The sequence below is a fragment of the Festucalex cinctus genome, chromosome 1 (assembly GCF_051991245.1).
Source record: "Festucalex cinctus isolate MCC-2025b chromosome 1, RoL_Fcin_1.0, whole genome shotgun sequence".
Lineage (NCBI taxonomy): Eukaryota > Metazoa > Chordata > Actinopteri > Syngnathiformes > Syngnathidae > Festucalex > Festucalex cinctus.
The window spans coordinates 16,583,375-16,599,871 of record NC_135411.1 but is presented as its reverse complement, the minus strand read 5'-3'; the positions used below and the strand labels follow the sequence as shown (position 1 = coordinate 16,599,871).

Here is a 16,497-nt window from a genome sequence, read left to right as displayed (position 1 = left end):
TTGACCTTCTTCATCCACCTGTGGACAGAAGTGATTCAGTCTATCGCATGGCGTCATGGACCATCTGCTCAGCCACGATGACTGCATTGTCGCATTGAAGGCCTGAAAGATCATCATACCTAATCCAGCAAATTCATCACAAAGCATGAACATGACTTAACCTGAGTGCATGATCACATCTTTTTGCAGCAAACAGTGGATTTTCTTCGCCGTTACAACAGTGATTGACAGCAGCAGGTCATCTGGACGCTCACTTGACTAGATGCCCCATTTGAAATTCTAGCAGATACAAAGTATACTTGTACTACATTTTAACCAGCTACAGAGTTTCATGTCTGTGCTTCATAATGGTGTAAAAATGTTGACAATCCTACATTTATTTTCCCACAATTGAAGCACATCATTTAGTTTTAAATTGCATTTTCCCCTTGCCTTTACTGTCATATTGGAGTAAAAATATATTACACTTTGTCCAAAAATGTTCCCATATTTTGTCCAAATATGACAGCATTACACAAAATGAACACAGTAGATGGCATACACTTACCCATGATGCACCTGGACCGAATGACGAATGATATTTAGTCACGAGTGTTCATCTTAACATGAATGTCATTTTCAGTACAGCTGGTGGCTGTCAAAAAAAAATGAATAGATATGTAACATTCTTTGGGGGGGACATGCCATCTTTTTTATTATGTTGATTATTTATCAGTGTGAGAAGTAATATATTGGCATAAGTATGATTTCTCTGTGATTGGCTGGCAACCAGTTCAGGGTGTACCCCGCCTGCTGCCCATAGCCAGCTGAGATAGGCTCCAACAACCCCCCGCGACCCTTGTGAGGAGTGAGCAGTCAAGAAAATGGATAGATGGATGGATGAAGTATGATTTCTGTCCAATGAAAAACATGCATCTGTTTTTCATTGAAAAAAGGTTCTCTATTGGACATCAACAATAAATGTGTCCTTTTATTTATTGTGAATGAAATTATGTGAATGTTGCTGTCAAAAATCAACTTCAGTTGGATAATTAGAAAGAAAACAATATGCAAACGGTATGTAAACATATTTGAAAGCGGATGGCATAGTCGGTCATTCACAAGGCCTTGGGATTTAAAAAAAGAAATTGTTTTATTACATTAAAAAGAGGTTTCATTTGTTTTGTTCACATTTTTGAGTGTTTAATTTTTTCACTTAATGTTACTGTGTTGTTGGTATTGGGACAATCCAAGGAAGGCCTGTGTGAAAAGACGATACAGCATATCGTCACTGTCCTGTGAAAAACACTTATGTCCATTTTTTTTTTTTTTACTTTTTTTGGGATGTCGACTGACAACATTCAGTTTCACCCCCTAAACGTAAAAATGTAAAAAAATAAATAAATACATAAAAAAAAAAAAAAAAGGACACAAGTGTTCTTACGACAATATACTGAATTTGCTTTAATTTTAAGATATTAAAGGTTATTAGTTTAGTATCCACTTTTTATTATTTCTTTGGTGGTTATGTAAAAACAATACTGAATATATTATAAGTGAGTACTGAAAGAGTTCACCAATAAGGAGACAATATCACACCACAGTTCTCAATCACAACCTTGGAAATGTTTTATTTCAAACAGACATCACATAATCATGAACACACTCACCAAAAAAAAAAAAGTTTAAATAATATTCATCTGCCAGACAGAAAATGCGTATTGTGACACTGTGTCGAAAAAGTTCTTTTGGCGCGTTGCATTAGTCAGCTACTGTTAAATGTACAGAACGTGCTGTATAACCCATGTAGTATTTCAGCATGAAAACATATAGCACCTTGTCCCAGTCATTGTTATATTTGACTGGCATGTTATGAGGTTGTCCATGATGATAATGATGATACCAGTAGATGACAGGACAGTGCAAATTCAGACAGCATAAATAAATTAAATATGTATGTTGTCAGTCTCTTTGCTGATCTTCTTTAAAGCCACATTTATTATAATCAACAGTATTTACACAAAAAGTGGCCGGGGGTGGAGGCATTTATTTACACAGGTGGAATATGCACCACCCAACTATTTGGTGCACAGTGCTTATTTGTGGGAAGCCTTTATTGTCTTAAGTGGATGTCAAATCCAGTTGGGCTTGGTGTCTATTTGAGGGAGGCGTTGATTTGGATTAATTGAGCAATCGTGTCTATTTTAGGGAGGAGTTTGTCTCAAGCGTATTGATGCACATGCCACATGACTGGAGCACATTAGAGGAAGACATTTATTAGTCTTATTTCAAGGAGGTGCTCATTTCTCTAACTTGATGAGACATTAGTTGGCAGATAGCACTTATTTGTGGGTGGCATTTTTTGTTGGAAATGGGTAGTGCACTGGCCAATATATTGGGGTATCATGCCTATTTTAAGGAGTTTTTTTTTTTTTTTTTTAATCCATTATAAGAGGATGATAGACAGCCTAATTGGCGTGAGAGGTCTATTTGAAGGAGGTGTTTATTGTTTTAAAACGAATGATGCACCTGATGACTAATTGGGGCGTGGCTTGAAGAAGTTGTTTTTTTGTTTGTTTTTTTGTTGTTTTTTAAGTAGGTGATGCACCTGTTGACTGATTGGGGTGCACAGTCAATTAAAGGAAGATGCTTGTTTTTCTTAGGTGGATTATGCACTTGTTAACAAATTGAAACAGTGTCAATTTAAAGGTGTTTATTTTTTTTCCTTTCTCTCCAGTGGATCCCGCATTGGCCAAGTTATTGGGGGATGGCCTTCATTTGAGGAAAGCAATTATTTGTCTCATTTGGGGCCACTTTCTGAGCAAATACTAATATTTCACCTTGATGTTATTACACACAGTGACTTACTGAGAGCACACTATTGTTGAATATTTACCATTAACCGATGTAAATACTATGAGACGAACGCAAATATGAGTCCTTAATACTAAGGCACTTCTACAAAAAAAAAAAAAAAAAAAAAAAAAACACCAGCAGCGAGGTGTGACTGCAATAAAAACATGCAACATTGAACTCCAGTGCCTTTTACAGCGTGAATTTGTAAGACGCAACACACACGCAAAAACAAACAATCCCATAAGCAAACAGCAACCTCGTGATACAAAATGTGTCGTTATATACAAATATTTAGAGGTGGCGGCTCAGGTCCCTTTCTGAGCTGTTGCATGTGCTGTACATACATGTATGTACACTTAAAACTCTGCTTATTGTATTTATATGTAAATATACATCAGTGCAAATACTGAGATTATGCTAGCATCATGAAGCTTTTTTTGTTTTTGTTTTTTTGTTCTTCCATAGACAAAAAAAGAGGTCTACAGGTTTAATATTACAAACCGCTGCTAATCTTCTCTGGAAATTCAAAACAAATCAAAGCCAGAATGCAATAGTGTGTAGTCTACATATGCCTGTTTGAAATGCATATGTGTGTTTACATATACATTATCCCAAAGGACGAACTACTGTAAATGTGATTTTCCTTTTGGCTACTCAAAATTTGAGGGCACCACCGTCTGTTTAGTCATTACTCAGACAATTATACAATTGGACAGAGAAATTGAATATTTGTTTTCTGTAAATAAATAATGCTTATCTGTTCCATAAAATAGGAAGAAAATGTAATAAATATATCTAAAGCTAAAATGAAGCTGAGTGCCTTTTCAAAAAAAAAGGCCAATTGAAGCAAAAAGTGTTACTAAAAAGAGTTTTCTATGATAATCCACAAGGATTTATGGGGAATAAACGATGTACAGAGGGAATATTGCTATTCTATTTAGCATGCATGTTTTCTGTGGTTCACTGAAATAACTTGATTATAATGTAAAATTACATAAAAATATTTTTATATTAAAAAAATGCCTTCATGAAAGTTGAAAGGGAGCAACTCTGACTTAAAAAAAAAACAAACAAAAAAAACTTCCACACCCCTGTTGATAAAAATGCATTCTATCAAGACATATAAAAGCCACCCTAAAGTGTTAAAAAAAAAAAAAATAATCCTCCTGATAAATTTTGGATGGCAGCAGGATGCCTGTGTGGTGGTTGAGGGTTCAACTACTGTGCTTGGGGAGGGCATGGGGATTTGCTTCTGGTACTCTGGCTTCCTCCCACATTCCAAAAACATGCATGTTATGTTCACTAAAGACTAAAAATTGTCTATAGGGGCGAGTTTGAGTGTGAATGCTTGTTTGCCTACATGTGCCCTGTGACTGGCTAATGAGCAGCACAGAATGCACATCACCACTGGCCCAATGGTCAGGAGAGATTGGCTGAAGGTCAACTATGACCTTAATAAGGGGTATAGAAAATACCTGTAGATGCATGGATAGAGTTTGAGTTCAGTCCTTAATGGACAACCTTTGAAGAATAAAACCAGGATGTGACCACAATTGGGCCTAACTGTAGTGGTCGTTCTCGAACATTGTCACAGGGGTCATTCAGGTCATCATGTAGTGGATTTGTGACCCATTTTGTCCGTCCTAAAGTTACTAAAATAAACATCTTATAAAATAGTTGATAATACTGAACAAAATCTGTGAGTGTGAGAACCCAACAAAGGCAGCAGCATCAAAATGCTCCCTGTAAAGTCATTGATCAAGTCCATCAGCCACATACTCTTGTATGTGTGCTATACTATTTATATGCATGTATTTTAGATGTAGTAGTAACAATGAGGACACTTCAAGTATTTACACATCGCAAGGATGTAATCACTAAGATACTCCCATGCAGCAATAATGCAGCAAAACACTATATTAGATGCTTGTGATGTGCACCATAAACACTTGAATTGTGCATTATAGAGCCTTTGGCATTTTCCCACCAGTGATCTTGTGAATACTCCATGTTGTTTGTCCGCACACATACACGCACGCACAAGGTTCATCTGGACAAAAATAAAAACATGTATGCTTCCCTGATGTCTGTGCAGAAGAAGATAGTGGTTTCTTCATGAGACGTCCTCGTGTCAAAGGGATGGATCTAAAGGTCCGTGCTGAAGATCTTCTAAGGCCACAATGCTCATTGGTGAAAAACAAAATGTAAACACTACAAAAGGAAAACCAGGAAAAAAAAGTGTTAAAATATTTGAATGTCTTCTAAGGTGTTTAGAAAATAGCCCCCCCCCCCAAAAAAAAAAAAAAACACAAAAAAAACCCCAATAAATCTGCATGACTACAGGGTACTGGCTTTAAAAATCTGAACTAAACTGGGAAAGTGACCATAAATGAAGTTCCTGCTGTCCTGGAATCACACAACAGTAGTGGTGTCAACAGAGATTACCGTAAACATAACAACCACAAAACTTTTTTTTTTTTTCTTTTACTTTTTGCTCATGTTAGGCATGTTAATTTTCTATTCACATATTGCAATCGTCATCCATTTTTGGTAACTATTATCAGCCAATTTTTTGTCGACTTATTACACTTGTCAGTCATGAATTTTGTATCCTTATCGCAATCATTCACCATTTTCAGCCATGATTTCTTCCCGTTTACTATTGTCAGCAACATTTGTGTTTGTGCCACATAATGTCACCATCTGCCATGATTTTTTTTCTCGTTAATTTATTGTGATCATCAGCCATCTTTTTGTTTACTGTGATAAGCTGTTTTTTTTGTTTGCTTGTTATTTTTGTCAGCCATGTATTTTTTTTTAGCACCACCTCTGTTTTTACCTACTTATTGCAACTGACAACCACGTTTTTCTTTACCATCAAGTTTTGCTAATGTTTGCCATTTTTTGTTTACTATCATCAACCATGCTTTTTAACTTACTTAGTGAGATCAGCCTTTTGTTTCTTTTCCTACTACAATACTTTAAGGCCAGAAGCCCCTTCATGGCAAACTTGAATGCAGCAATAAAAAACAGATAACACAGAGAGGCTAACATATTCACGATTTAATTAAGACTGACACTTGAAAGTTGGACAGCCTTCCTCAAGGTAGTCCTTTATACCTCTCTAGTAATTAACCTTGTAATTGAGGTCCTTCTCATTGGAGCACCTCATTAAGAACATTTAACAAGTTTCATCTTTTATGTACTCAGCACTAAGCTACACAGTTAAAAATAGAACACACACCTTATGTCATAAGGCACTTCAACAAGTCCTGGTGTCCTGTTTCAGAGTGGATCCACTATTTATCTCTTCTTCCTCTTCCTCATCCTCTTCTTGCCACCCACCAAGGTGCACCGGTGTTACCAAAGACGGCGTAGAACCAACATGGGCCTGGCAACCTGACAATTTTGATTTTTAATTAACTCACGAAATACAAACATATCTTATTTTTTATGTCTAAAAAACATCGCTACGTGGCTGTAAAACTTTTTCACTTTCTGTCTTAATAGAGCGAAAACCTTCAGAATTGTCCCAGAAGTGGTACAATTTCCAGATTTCAAACTAACATTTCGAGGCTCCGCTAGCTTCCCATTTAAGTTCCTTCATTGTTATGCTTGTTTGCAGTAGAATATGTGACCAGTGTTAAAGTTACCAGTGTTGCTATGTAGCTCAGTCAATGGCATTGAGCTATGCCAATGCCCCGTATTCCTCTGTGGGTGCGACGTCTGCTGGTGGAGCTGAAGAGACAGATTTGTGTCAAAAGGTGAGTGCCGTGGTGTAAGTGAGCAGAAGCGTCTAGAGGTATAGGAAATTACCTCGTGCATGTAGATAGCGTGAAGGCTCATCTCTGCTGAGGCAAACTCCGACTGCAGCGCATTACTTCGTAAATGGCTGTCACTGAATGACATACTAATAAAAACACAAAAGATATAAAATGTTAAACGGTACATATGTAGGAACATTTATTTTTTTTAATTGCTTGTCTACGATAATACAAAATACTTGGAATTCCTGTTTATTTGGTGATGTCATGCGCCACACCGCTACACTTGTTGAAAAGTGCAATTAAGCAGCTTGGTGAGTCAATGCTGCCTCCATGAGTAAAAATACACTGGAATTGTATTGGTGTTGGTTTTATGACGGTTAGGGGTGGGCTATACTGGCTAAATTAGCCAGTGGTGGCTTTGCACACACTCCATTCATATCCAAGTTGAAATCACAGGGGTAAATATAAATCGGCAGTGGGATTTGAAACTGAGTGTGGAAAAATGATATCAAGTGCACTGTAATGCTTTATTCTGAATGCCTGAGACCTTTTATTAAGACACATGGGATCTCATTTAAATTGTGAAAAAAAAAATACATACCATCTCTCCTTTAAATGGGGAGTTTGCGGAGTTTGTTTTTAAAAGCACTTTCTGTCTACATGACCTGACTCTGGTACCATTTTATGCCCCGAATTTTAGTTTATAATACACTGCACCTTGACAAGAAAAGCTTATCAGAGACTATAGAAATAGAATAGAAATAGCTGTGCACACGCTGTATCCTCATAGGCACTAGGGGTGCAACGGTACAGGTAGCCCACAGTACGGTCCGTATCTCGGTTTTGGGCCACGGTTTCGATTCGGTTTCGGTATGTGATTTGTGCATAAAGAGAACTATTTTTGCCCCAAAAATTCTCTTTATTTTGCTTGTCAGCAAAAATTGCATTGTGCAATGAGTTTTAACACTGTGCAGTAATATAAAATATGTATACAAAACAACAACAATAATAATAATAATAATAATATACAAAAAAATCTGTGTACATCAGGGCAATGATGCTGGAGATGCTTGTTCATGTTGCTCGTGTTTCCTTTAACCCATTTTGGGTGGGTGCAAATTCCCGTGGGATCTTATAACTTTTATCACATAAAAGTGGCAATTTTTCGAAAATGTTCCTTGTTCCTAACCCTAACTTTAAACTTCAAAAGTGGAAAAAAAAACAAAAAAAAAAACAACATTAACATTCATCAGTTGTTTGAGCTTGTGCTAAGTACCTGTCAATACCGGTGCGATCACTGTGGTACATGGTGCTCTCTGGATACATCGAGGAATCTTGGTGGCGTTGTAGGCGGCTGCGGCCAGTTTGCGGCAGCTGGGAGGTGGACAAAGAGGCCAGGACGCTGGCGGCGGCAGACGCTGCCGTGCTCGGAGGGATGAAGCGGTGATCTCTGCCTTGTAGACCTGACGCAGTGAGAACGGGGTGCGCCAGGACGCTGGCCAGCAGATTATCAGGCTGGGAACAATAACAGCGATGATGTGGTGAATTAATTTAAAATTGTGTCACAGATGAGTTACGTTTGTCTGCAGGTTTGTTTTGATTTTTGTTTTGTTTCTTACCCCGGTTGCAGACTCGCTGTACTGTAGCGATGTGCAGAAGGGAGCCTCAGAGAGCAGGAGCTGCGCGGATGGACTGGCTTGTGCGCCATGTTGCACCTTCTGCTTCAGATGGGTGATGAACACCGAGCTGTCCAGCGGTGGCTGCCAATGTGGATTCTTTATGGTGAAGTGCATGAGCGACAACTCCGTCTTGCCGTTCTCAGCCTGCTGGTACACGGACGCCTCCGTCTGGCCCTCGGACAGCCACTGGAAAAACACCAGACACATTAAAATTGGTCATATGTAACATTGTGTATGGAGACGGGCAATAAAGTGTGTCTATACAGATTTTAACATCCTAATCTATTTTTTCAATATGTTCACCACACATGGCAGGGGGAAAAAAATCATGTGTGCTTACTGCTCTTAAAAGACGTGCACACCACAGACTTAATCATGTCCACCAACAAGTCTCCTCCCTTAAACCGGAAGCCTGCTGTAATATCAAGACTGACCTGTGAGAGGCAGCATGTTGCCACAAAAAAAAAAAAAAAAAAAAAAAAAAAAAAAAAAAAATCAGACTGATAGAAAATAGAATTTGAAGCTTGGCTGCCTCTTGGCTTATGTGGTCTACTCTGTATTTTTCTTGTGGTGAATGACATATGAGACATGTCATTTAAAACACTAAACACAGCAGCTCCTTCATTTGTGTCCTGCAACAATGTAACCTTCATGTCACTTCATAATTGGCTATCGCTCCGTTTCAAGTCATAATCAGTCAGTCTATGTCTCAGGACAACTCAAGATTTGTGATTGAATATTGAAGAGGTTTATCATTTAGGAACATTTTCTAAGAAGATCGGGAAGGAAAAACATCAACCACACGATAATCATCCAGGATGATGACCTTTTGGAGACATCCAATAATCGGGCTTTTGCAGACAATGATCAAATAACAGGCAGAGAAAAAAGATGCTCAAATGTGCCCAATTTGTTTATGATATGTATATGCGTATGTGTAGTGCATAAGTCCATCTTACAGTTGGATTTCCGTGGCGTCTGATGTCCATCTGTGCAAAAGAGCAGATGTCTCCCACGCCAACCACCTCCACCGTGAAGTTCCTGAAGAAGTCGACGATCTCCAGAGACTTATTCCTCAGCAGGAAGATGAGAATAAAGGGCGTAATGATGGGACTGAGCAGCTCCTCCAGAATGAATACCTGATTCCGGCAGAGAACAGTTTAGTGTACTTAAAAACAGTACTTGAAATGCATGGCTGTAAACATCTTGAACTGATAGCATTCATTACATATTTGCATTTCATTGTTTTCTAATGATAGCCTAGTGTGTTTTTCAAATTCTTACTGCAATTATGACTTTACTGCTACATCAGTTTAGTGATAGACAACAATGCCATGTTGATTAATTATGGAACATCAATTCTTCTTAAATATCATGGACATGATTAAAAACTCCACAAACATTAAATTCCAAATTTAATTTTGCAGAGGCAGTAACTATGAGTAACTATGATTTAGTCTATTAATGAAAAGTAACACGTTATAATCACTCACTTGTTACACAAACATTGACATCAGAAAGGATGAGATGAAAACCTTTTCATAATTCAAATTCAATAATTGTAAATATAAATTAATTGTGATTCTGAATTGCCTTAAGGTGCAATAAGTCAGATCTTTCATAGATGTAAGGAAACAAATTCATGTGAACAGTAAATTTCAATAGAACAGTAAGATACAAAAAAAGGCCTTTAAAATCCTATTTTTTAATGAATTTATGGGATTTTCATATGAATTTATGGGGGAAAAGATATTAAAATAATCAATTCATGGTTTTGTGAATTGATAAATCAGGCTTGAAAAGGAAAATCGATTTGATGTTGATTATTCGATTTTTTTAAACCCAGCCCAACTATTGGCCAGATATTACCTTCCAGCCCCAGGCAAAAATACATCCTGAATTTAATAGGAATTATTATAAGGCTATAGTCATCCCCTGAGGTTTCATCCACTCACTGCTTTGTACTGGAACAGCTGTGCCACCTCGTCGCGGGTTTCGCCCTTGTTAGCGTTGCCCCTCCAGTGGTCCGGCATGTAGTGTATGTGGGCCAGCATGCACTGCAGCAGCTGTTCTGGGCACCAAACCATATGCTCGTCTGGGATGAAGGACCTTGCGGAGGACAAATCAAACATGAGCGTTTACTGTGTATGCAGTCATTGGAGACAAGAAGTGAACAACCCACCTGGTGATGGTGATAATCACTCCCAGCACTGTGATAGCAGTCAGAATGTGTTGCACCGTCAGGACGTCTTCGTCGTAGACTGTCAGCGCGATGAGCACGGCCAACACCGAGCCCGAGAAAAAGGCGACGTTTTTAGCCAGCACGGTGAGCAGCGGCGACGTGAAGGAGTTCATGTATTTGGACGTGGGCTTATAGCCTCGGCCCAAGCGTCCGTGCAGCTCGTGGTTCAGTTCGTTGAAGTGGCGCAGGTACAGTCGGCCGTAGAGTGACCAGCGACGAGCTCCCAGACTCCCGGGCTCCCGGCGGATGATTTCGGTGTAGCTGAAGAAAGCGTAGAGCACTTGCCACACCAGAATAAAAGGACAAAGCAGCAAATTGGCCACGCCCATGAGCAGGATGACCCTGCTGAGCTGCTGTGCCAGTTCCAGCCGATTGCCGCTGCGCTTGTACTTGGGGTGCAGGTTCCACTTGTTCTGGAACAGCGAACCGGGGCCCCAGAAGAGGATGAGCTCAAAGTTGTACTTCAAGCCCTGCGTGAGGAAGATCACATCACCCAGTAGGGGGAGCTGCAGTCGCACGGGAAGCAGGGATTTGTTGATCATGGCCACCATGTAGTTCTTGAAGCGCAAGATGCGGTGATAGATGTCCAATTCTGTCAGCTCTTTCTTGTGGATGCACATTTGCTGCTCGCGCTGCAGGCTGATGAGACGGTCCTGGACTTCCTGCCACGTGAAGTTGCATAGTTCATCCTGGGACAATGAGACAATAGAGATACAAAGTCATAGGTTAGTGAATATACATGCTTGGATGAGTGGATGCACACATACAATAAAATAACACAAGTAATGGAGTGTGTAAAATGTAATATAGATCAATGGTGTATTTGAACAGGACAATGAGACAGACATGTTATAAAGACACTGGAACGTGAACTGTTTTAAATTGTGATTATATTTTTCTCCTTTAAAATCTCAACTCATGAATCTACAGGACACTGTTGGGGATGTGTACCATTGTAATCTTCAGCGCTTTAATGTAGAACTGCCGGATTTCCCAGTAGCTCAGGACGTTGCAAATGACCTTGATGAGTCGATAGAGCCAGAAGATGGCCGCCATGATTAGAAGGAATATGATCCAGCTGTTTGCTTGGATCCTGAAGCAAAAAAGGAAGACAAGATAAACAAATAGGACAATAGCAGCAATAATAGAAAAAATGTTTGTGTCAGGGTAGGCAGAATAAATTTGTAAAGTGAGGGGGAGTCGTTTGAGTGAAAAGTCACAGTGCTACGAGAATAACTGTAAATTTGAAGGAGAAATCACTTTTTTTCCCCAAGTAAAAGTTGCCATGTTACGAGAATAAAGTAAGTTGTAACAACATGACAGAGAAAAAAAAAAATAAAAAAAATAAAAAAAAAAATAAAAAAAAAAAGTCTTATTTTTTCCAACAACAGTCATTATTTTACAAGTATAACAATAATATTACAAGAAAAAGTCGGAATGTGACGAGAATAATGGCGTTTTATTACGGGGGGAGTTTTTTGTTGTTGTTGTAAAAAGCCAATGTTACAAATATAAGTACTTGAATAAAAGTCATAATGCTTATGAGGGAAAAAATAAATAAATAAATAAATAAATAAATAAAAAAATTAAAAAAAAAAAAGAGTAATTTTTCAGTTACAGGACTTAAGCAGTACCATTTGGACAAAAACGCCATTTATATATATATATATATATATATATATATATATATATATATATATATATATATATATATATATATATATATATAATAATAATGTTATATTATAATAACAATAAAGTCATATGACACTCAAGTAAAAAGGACATGTTTTTCTAAGTAAAACGTCATATTGCTCAGAGAATATCATTTTTAATATTACAAGAAAAGTCTAATTTCTAAAAAAAAAAAAGTCATGATGTTCCCAAAAAAAAACAAAATCACAATTTTAACAACTAAAATACTAAATATTACAATTCACACACGAACCTAAGCGCAAACTAGCTGGGACATATCAATATGATAATATCATTAAACACATAAAAAGTTACACTACCAAACAACAAAACAGGCAATTTCACCAATGCAGTTTTATCATTTGTAAAAATGATACTTCAATTGAACTGAACCAAGTCCTTGACAGTGGCTCTCATAAATCCTTGTTTTATTGCTGTTTTGCAAAAGAAAAATAACCTGTACTTAGAGATGATGAGCAAAACAACTGTTTACATATCCTGCTAAATCTATAATTATGCAATTTAAGGAAGCTGCTATGCTTCATTGGGAAATCAGAAAAGGAACAAGACGATCCCACATAGAGTTCCAAGTAGTCTTGCTTGGTAAGCTGTGGAAAACAAGCACAAGCCAGGGAGGAAAAATATGATTAACATAGCGGAGCTTGTTCCTCATAGCCTGCCAGAGAAGTCTCATGTGGCAGTCAGCTACAGCCAAAATATTGGCCTCTCGGCTAACCACTTTTACCTCTCCGACACGGATCTATTACTTAACGTGCAGCACAACATCTTCAGTGTCATCAATGCTGAAATGTCGCAACAGGAAAGCCAATCATGAGATACTAATAGAAAGGGAACAACTTGTCCCCTTCCACAAAACAACCTCCTTCTAACATGACATCAATAAATGAAATAAATGATTTAACTGACCACATATGTACAAGCCAAAGGGGTGCAGATTTTGAGATAGTAGTTGATTAGTGCTTCAAATACCTCAACATTTTCATACCATCTTTGGTTGGACAATAATTTGATACATTTGAGTGACACCAAACTGGACATGTTTTCGGACAGCCTCTTAGTGTTTATTATGATAACCTATACTAAATAATGTTGTTTGACAAGACAAGAATACTTCAATTATTGTATCAATAAGTTTATACAGCCTCAATCTGTTTAAAACTAGAAATATTGATAACAATGTACCCCAAAAGTGTTCTCTAGCTGTTTGTTTTATTTGCAATATATTTATTTTATTTTTTTAACTTTTTTGATTTTACAAGTATAGAATATAGAGAACATTGCAAGAAAACACATTTGTACTCATAATTATGGACAATGGATGGATGGAAGTCATGATATAAGAATATTATTTAAAAAAAAAAAAAAAAAAAAAGTAATGCAGATGAACTGCAATAAATGGGTTCTTACCTCTGAGTGCACTGCTGACTGGGCAAAAGGGCATCGGGGATGGTGACCTTGTTCCTGTCCAACGGGTTGTGGCCCGGCCCCGTGTGATTGACAGCGCGGTTGGCGAACAGGACGTCATATTCCACACAGTTGACCAAGAACGTCGTGAATGTGACGACGAACAAAAATTGACTGTCGAGCACAAAAAAAAAAAAAAAAAAAAAAAAAAAAAAAAAAAAAAAGAACGGTTAAGCTTTAATTCCACCAGACCTGGCATCTATATCTTTTTACACAAAATCCAGTGTGGAATATTGCAACGTGCACTCATACTGACATCATTCAAAACTTGATTCTGAAGGCGGAGAATTGTTGGATCTAATTTGTCCACCCACCCCATTTTGTTCCAGTACAATTCAAGAAAGAACTGAAATATGGGTTTATAAAAAAAAAATAAAAAAATAAAAAAATAAAAATAAAAAAAAGAGAGAGAGAGAGAAAAATGCCTCAGTGTAGATGACAAATTGATTTGAGAATCTGAATTAAACATGTATTCCCGTGGTAGTCATCAGTTAGTGCTTCATTACACATGGTGAGTCATTGGGCTGTCATTGTATAGTTATTATTTAATGACCTGTATTAGCGCGTGTTGTGGCCACATTCAGACAAACAGCAGAACAAGACCTAAAAATAGTCATGCACCCTCTGGCAGAGCACAGAAAAAGTTATCTCAGACAGCCGGAATGGAAAATAAACAATATGCGAAGTGAGACCAAGTGCTGTGGGTGATTCAAATTGATTGCAAAAGTCAACAAAAATTCAACCATTTTTAGCTCAGTATAACATTTAACAGTGACTGAAACTGTTGAATGCCTCCTGCTGAACTTGTTCACATTGAAGCCTGGGGCATATTTAAGTTGTCATGAACACAAAAACAACAGCATCAGTCTACACAAATCATCCCGTTGAAACCCACAAAACCATATATCCATTTTCTAATAGCACTTATCTTGTTCATGGTTGTGTGATGGTTGAGTTGTACAGGTCATAGAATGTATGGCAGAGAAAGTTTTGAAATGACTTTTCTTTTTTTCTGGCATTTGAACAGAGGTGTGTAGGCTTTTTCTATCCACTGTAGGGTGTACTTGTGGGATTTACGATTACCTTATTTACCAAAACTGGCAATCAAATCATCTTTAGGTAGCTCATGATACTTACACAAGTTCAAAAAACTCCGACAGCATCATACAGGCGAAGCCATTCTTTTGATGAAAATGGTAGATGTGGACACACACGTTAAGGAAAAGCGAGGAAGATTTGCATGATAAGTATATCTTGGAAAAACAAACAAACCCTAAAACAAATCAGAGCTACGAAAATCCAGTGTAACGCCTCATATAAAAGAGTGGAAAAAAAACTGGAGCTCAACCAAAAGTCTGGGATAAATTTGTTTCCAGAAACTTAAGAACTCATCACGGGTGATGTTGTGATGAGAATGTAGACCTTACTGCAACACATGAATGGGTCTGGCTGCACAGTAACAATCTTCTGTGCATCATGAAAAATCCACAGCATCCACGACAAGGCACAATCTCCACGCAAAGGAGCAGCTTCAGTGATAGGCTGCTGTCACTGCCCTTCACCACTGACAAAATCATTCATCCCCCATGCCCGAACAACTCTGTACTGTCAACATTTTGCACAATGACCACCTCAACTGGACTTTCAGATGGCACTGGAATTTTGACCTCTTTTATTTTATTTAAAACAAACTAACAAATGTCCATATATCTTGTGGTTTGATTATTTTTCTCCATTTTAAATATTTCAGTTGTATTGTTGTTTTGTGAGTTTCCCTTGCGGATAAATAAGGCCCATCTATCTTTCTCCAGGTTAGGTGTCCTGTTGTTTTTAAATTAGAACATTTTAAGCCAACCAGCGTCACAGAATGATTCTGTTGCACTTGGGGGGGTCCCACTGTCCGAACAAGCTAAGGACACCAAGGCTTACTAGTAAATCTGCTTCAGTAAGGCTCAATACAATGATAGACGTCACGGCAAAACACACAGAAGGATATTCTAGTGAAGAAGTTATCCAAGTTCTTGATGTGGTGCCATGAATCTGCAACACAAATATTGGGAAATTACGAAAGGATAAGCAAATCGCATCGCTGTTAGACTTGAAAAACTAGTACGCCACTTTGGTTTGGTATATTTTATTGAGCATGTTTACCTTTCAGGCCTTCGGGCACATGGACCAGCAAGTCCTCCTCCACGGGTGGAGAGTCCTCCTCCGGGTCCTCTATCCTCTGATACTCCCGGTAGGCTTCCAAGTTGGCCATGGTAGCGCTTCACATTGTCCACTCAGTCGTTCAACTCACTGAAGAAGCTCCGCTACTGTGTCACCATAAAAAAAAAAACGAGCAAAGACCTTCAAAACAAGGCTACATTCTGCGTCTAGTCAGGCTAGCTAAAAGCTAAATTAGCGTGACAACTTACGATAGCTTGTGACGTGACGCTGGAATTTTCCCCAGAGGAGTAGGCAAGTTTGTTATGGTCGGCTAGTGGGGGGAATGATTCAGCCAGTCGAGCGTGGTCACGCAGAGTGCACGATTTGTTTTGTTCCCGACTGGCTCCGTCCACCCGCTGGTGTCGAACTACTTTTGCTTCCCCTTGAGCGAAAACACAATAACGACTCACGTTCTTTCAACCCGCACGCTTGGGCTCACCTTATGGTACAATCGACCCGAGTCTGCCAGTATTTAAGTTCGGCAAGCTCCCCTTCCAAAAATACAGCATACCTAATGCGTGTATGCGCTCACTGTTTTTGTCTTTCACAAACAGACGTCACTACAGGTTTTAGACATGACAACTTC

General features: G+C 38.3%; 1 protein-coding gene across 1 annotated transcript; it reads right to left on the bottom strand.

Moving 5' to 3' along the window:
• Positions 1-1,583: 1,583 nt before the first annotated feature.
• atg9b (autophagy related 9B) lies at positions 1,584-16,462 on the bottom strand. The gene is made up of 15 exons (XM_077519670.1): positions 16,121-16,462; positions 15,855-16,018; positions 15,700-15,743; positions 14,841-14,905; positions 13,647-13,817; positions 11,475-11,616; positions 10,464-11,212; positions 10,237-10,390; positions 9,241-9,420; positions 8,222-8,467; positions 7,879-8,117; positions 6,652-6,745; positions 6,489-6,573; positions 6,080-6,234; positions 1,584-5,046 (listed from the first exon to the last, which is right to left on the bottom strand). The coding sequence occupies exons 2-14, from the start codon at positions 15,961-15,963 to the stop codon at positions 6,098-6,100; spliced, it is 2,415 nt and encodes an 804-aa protein (XP_077375796.1). The 5' UTR covers positions 15,964-16,018; positions 16,121-16,462; the 3' UTR covers positions 1,584-5,046; positions 6,080-6,097.
• Positions 16,463-16,497: the final 35 nt, after the last annotated feature.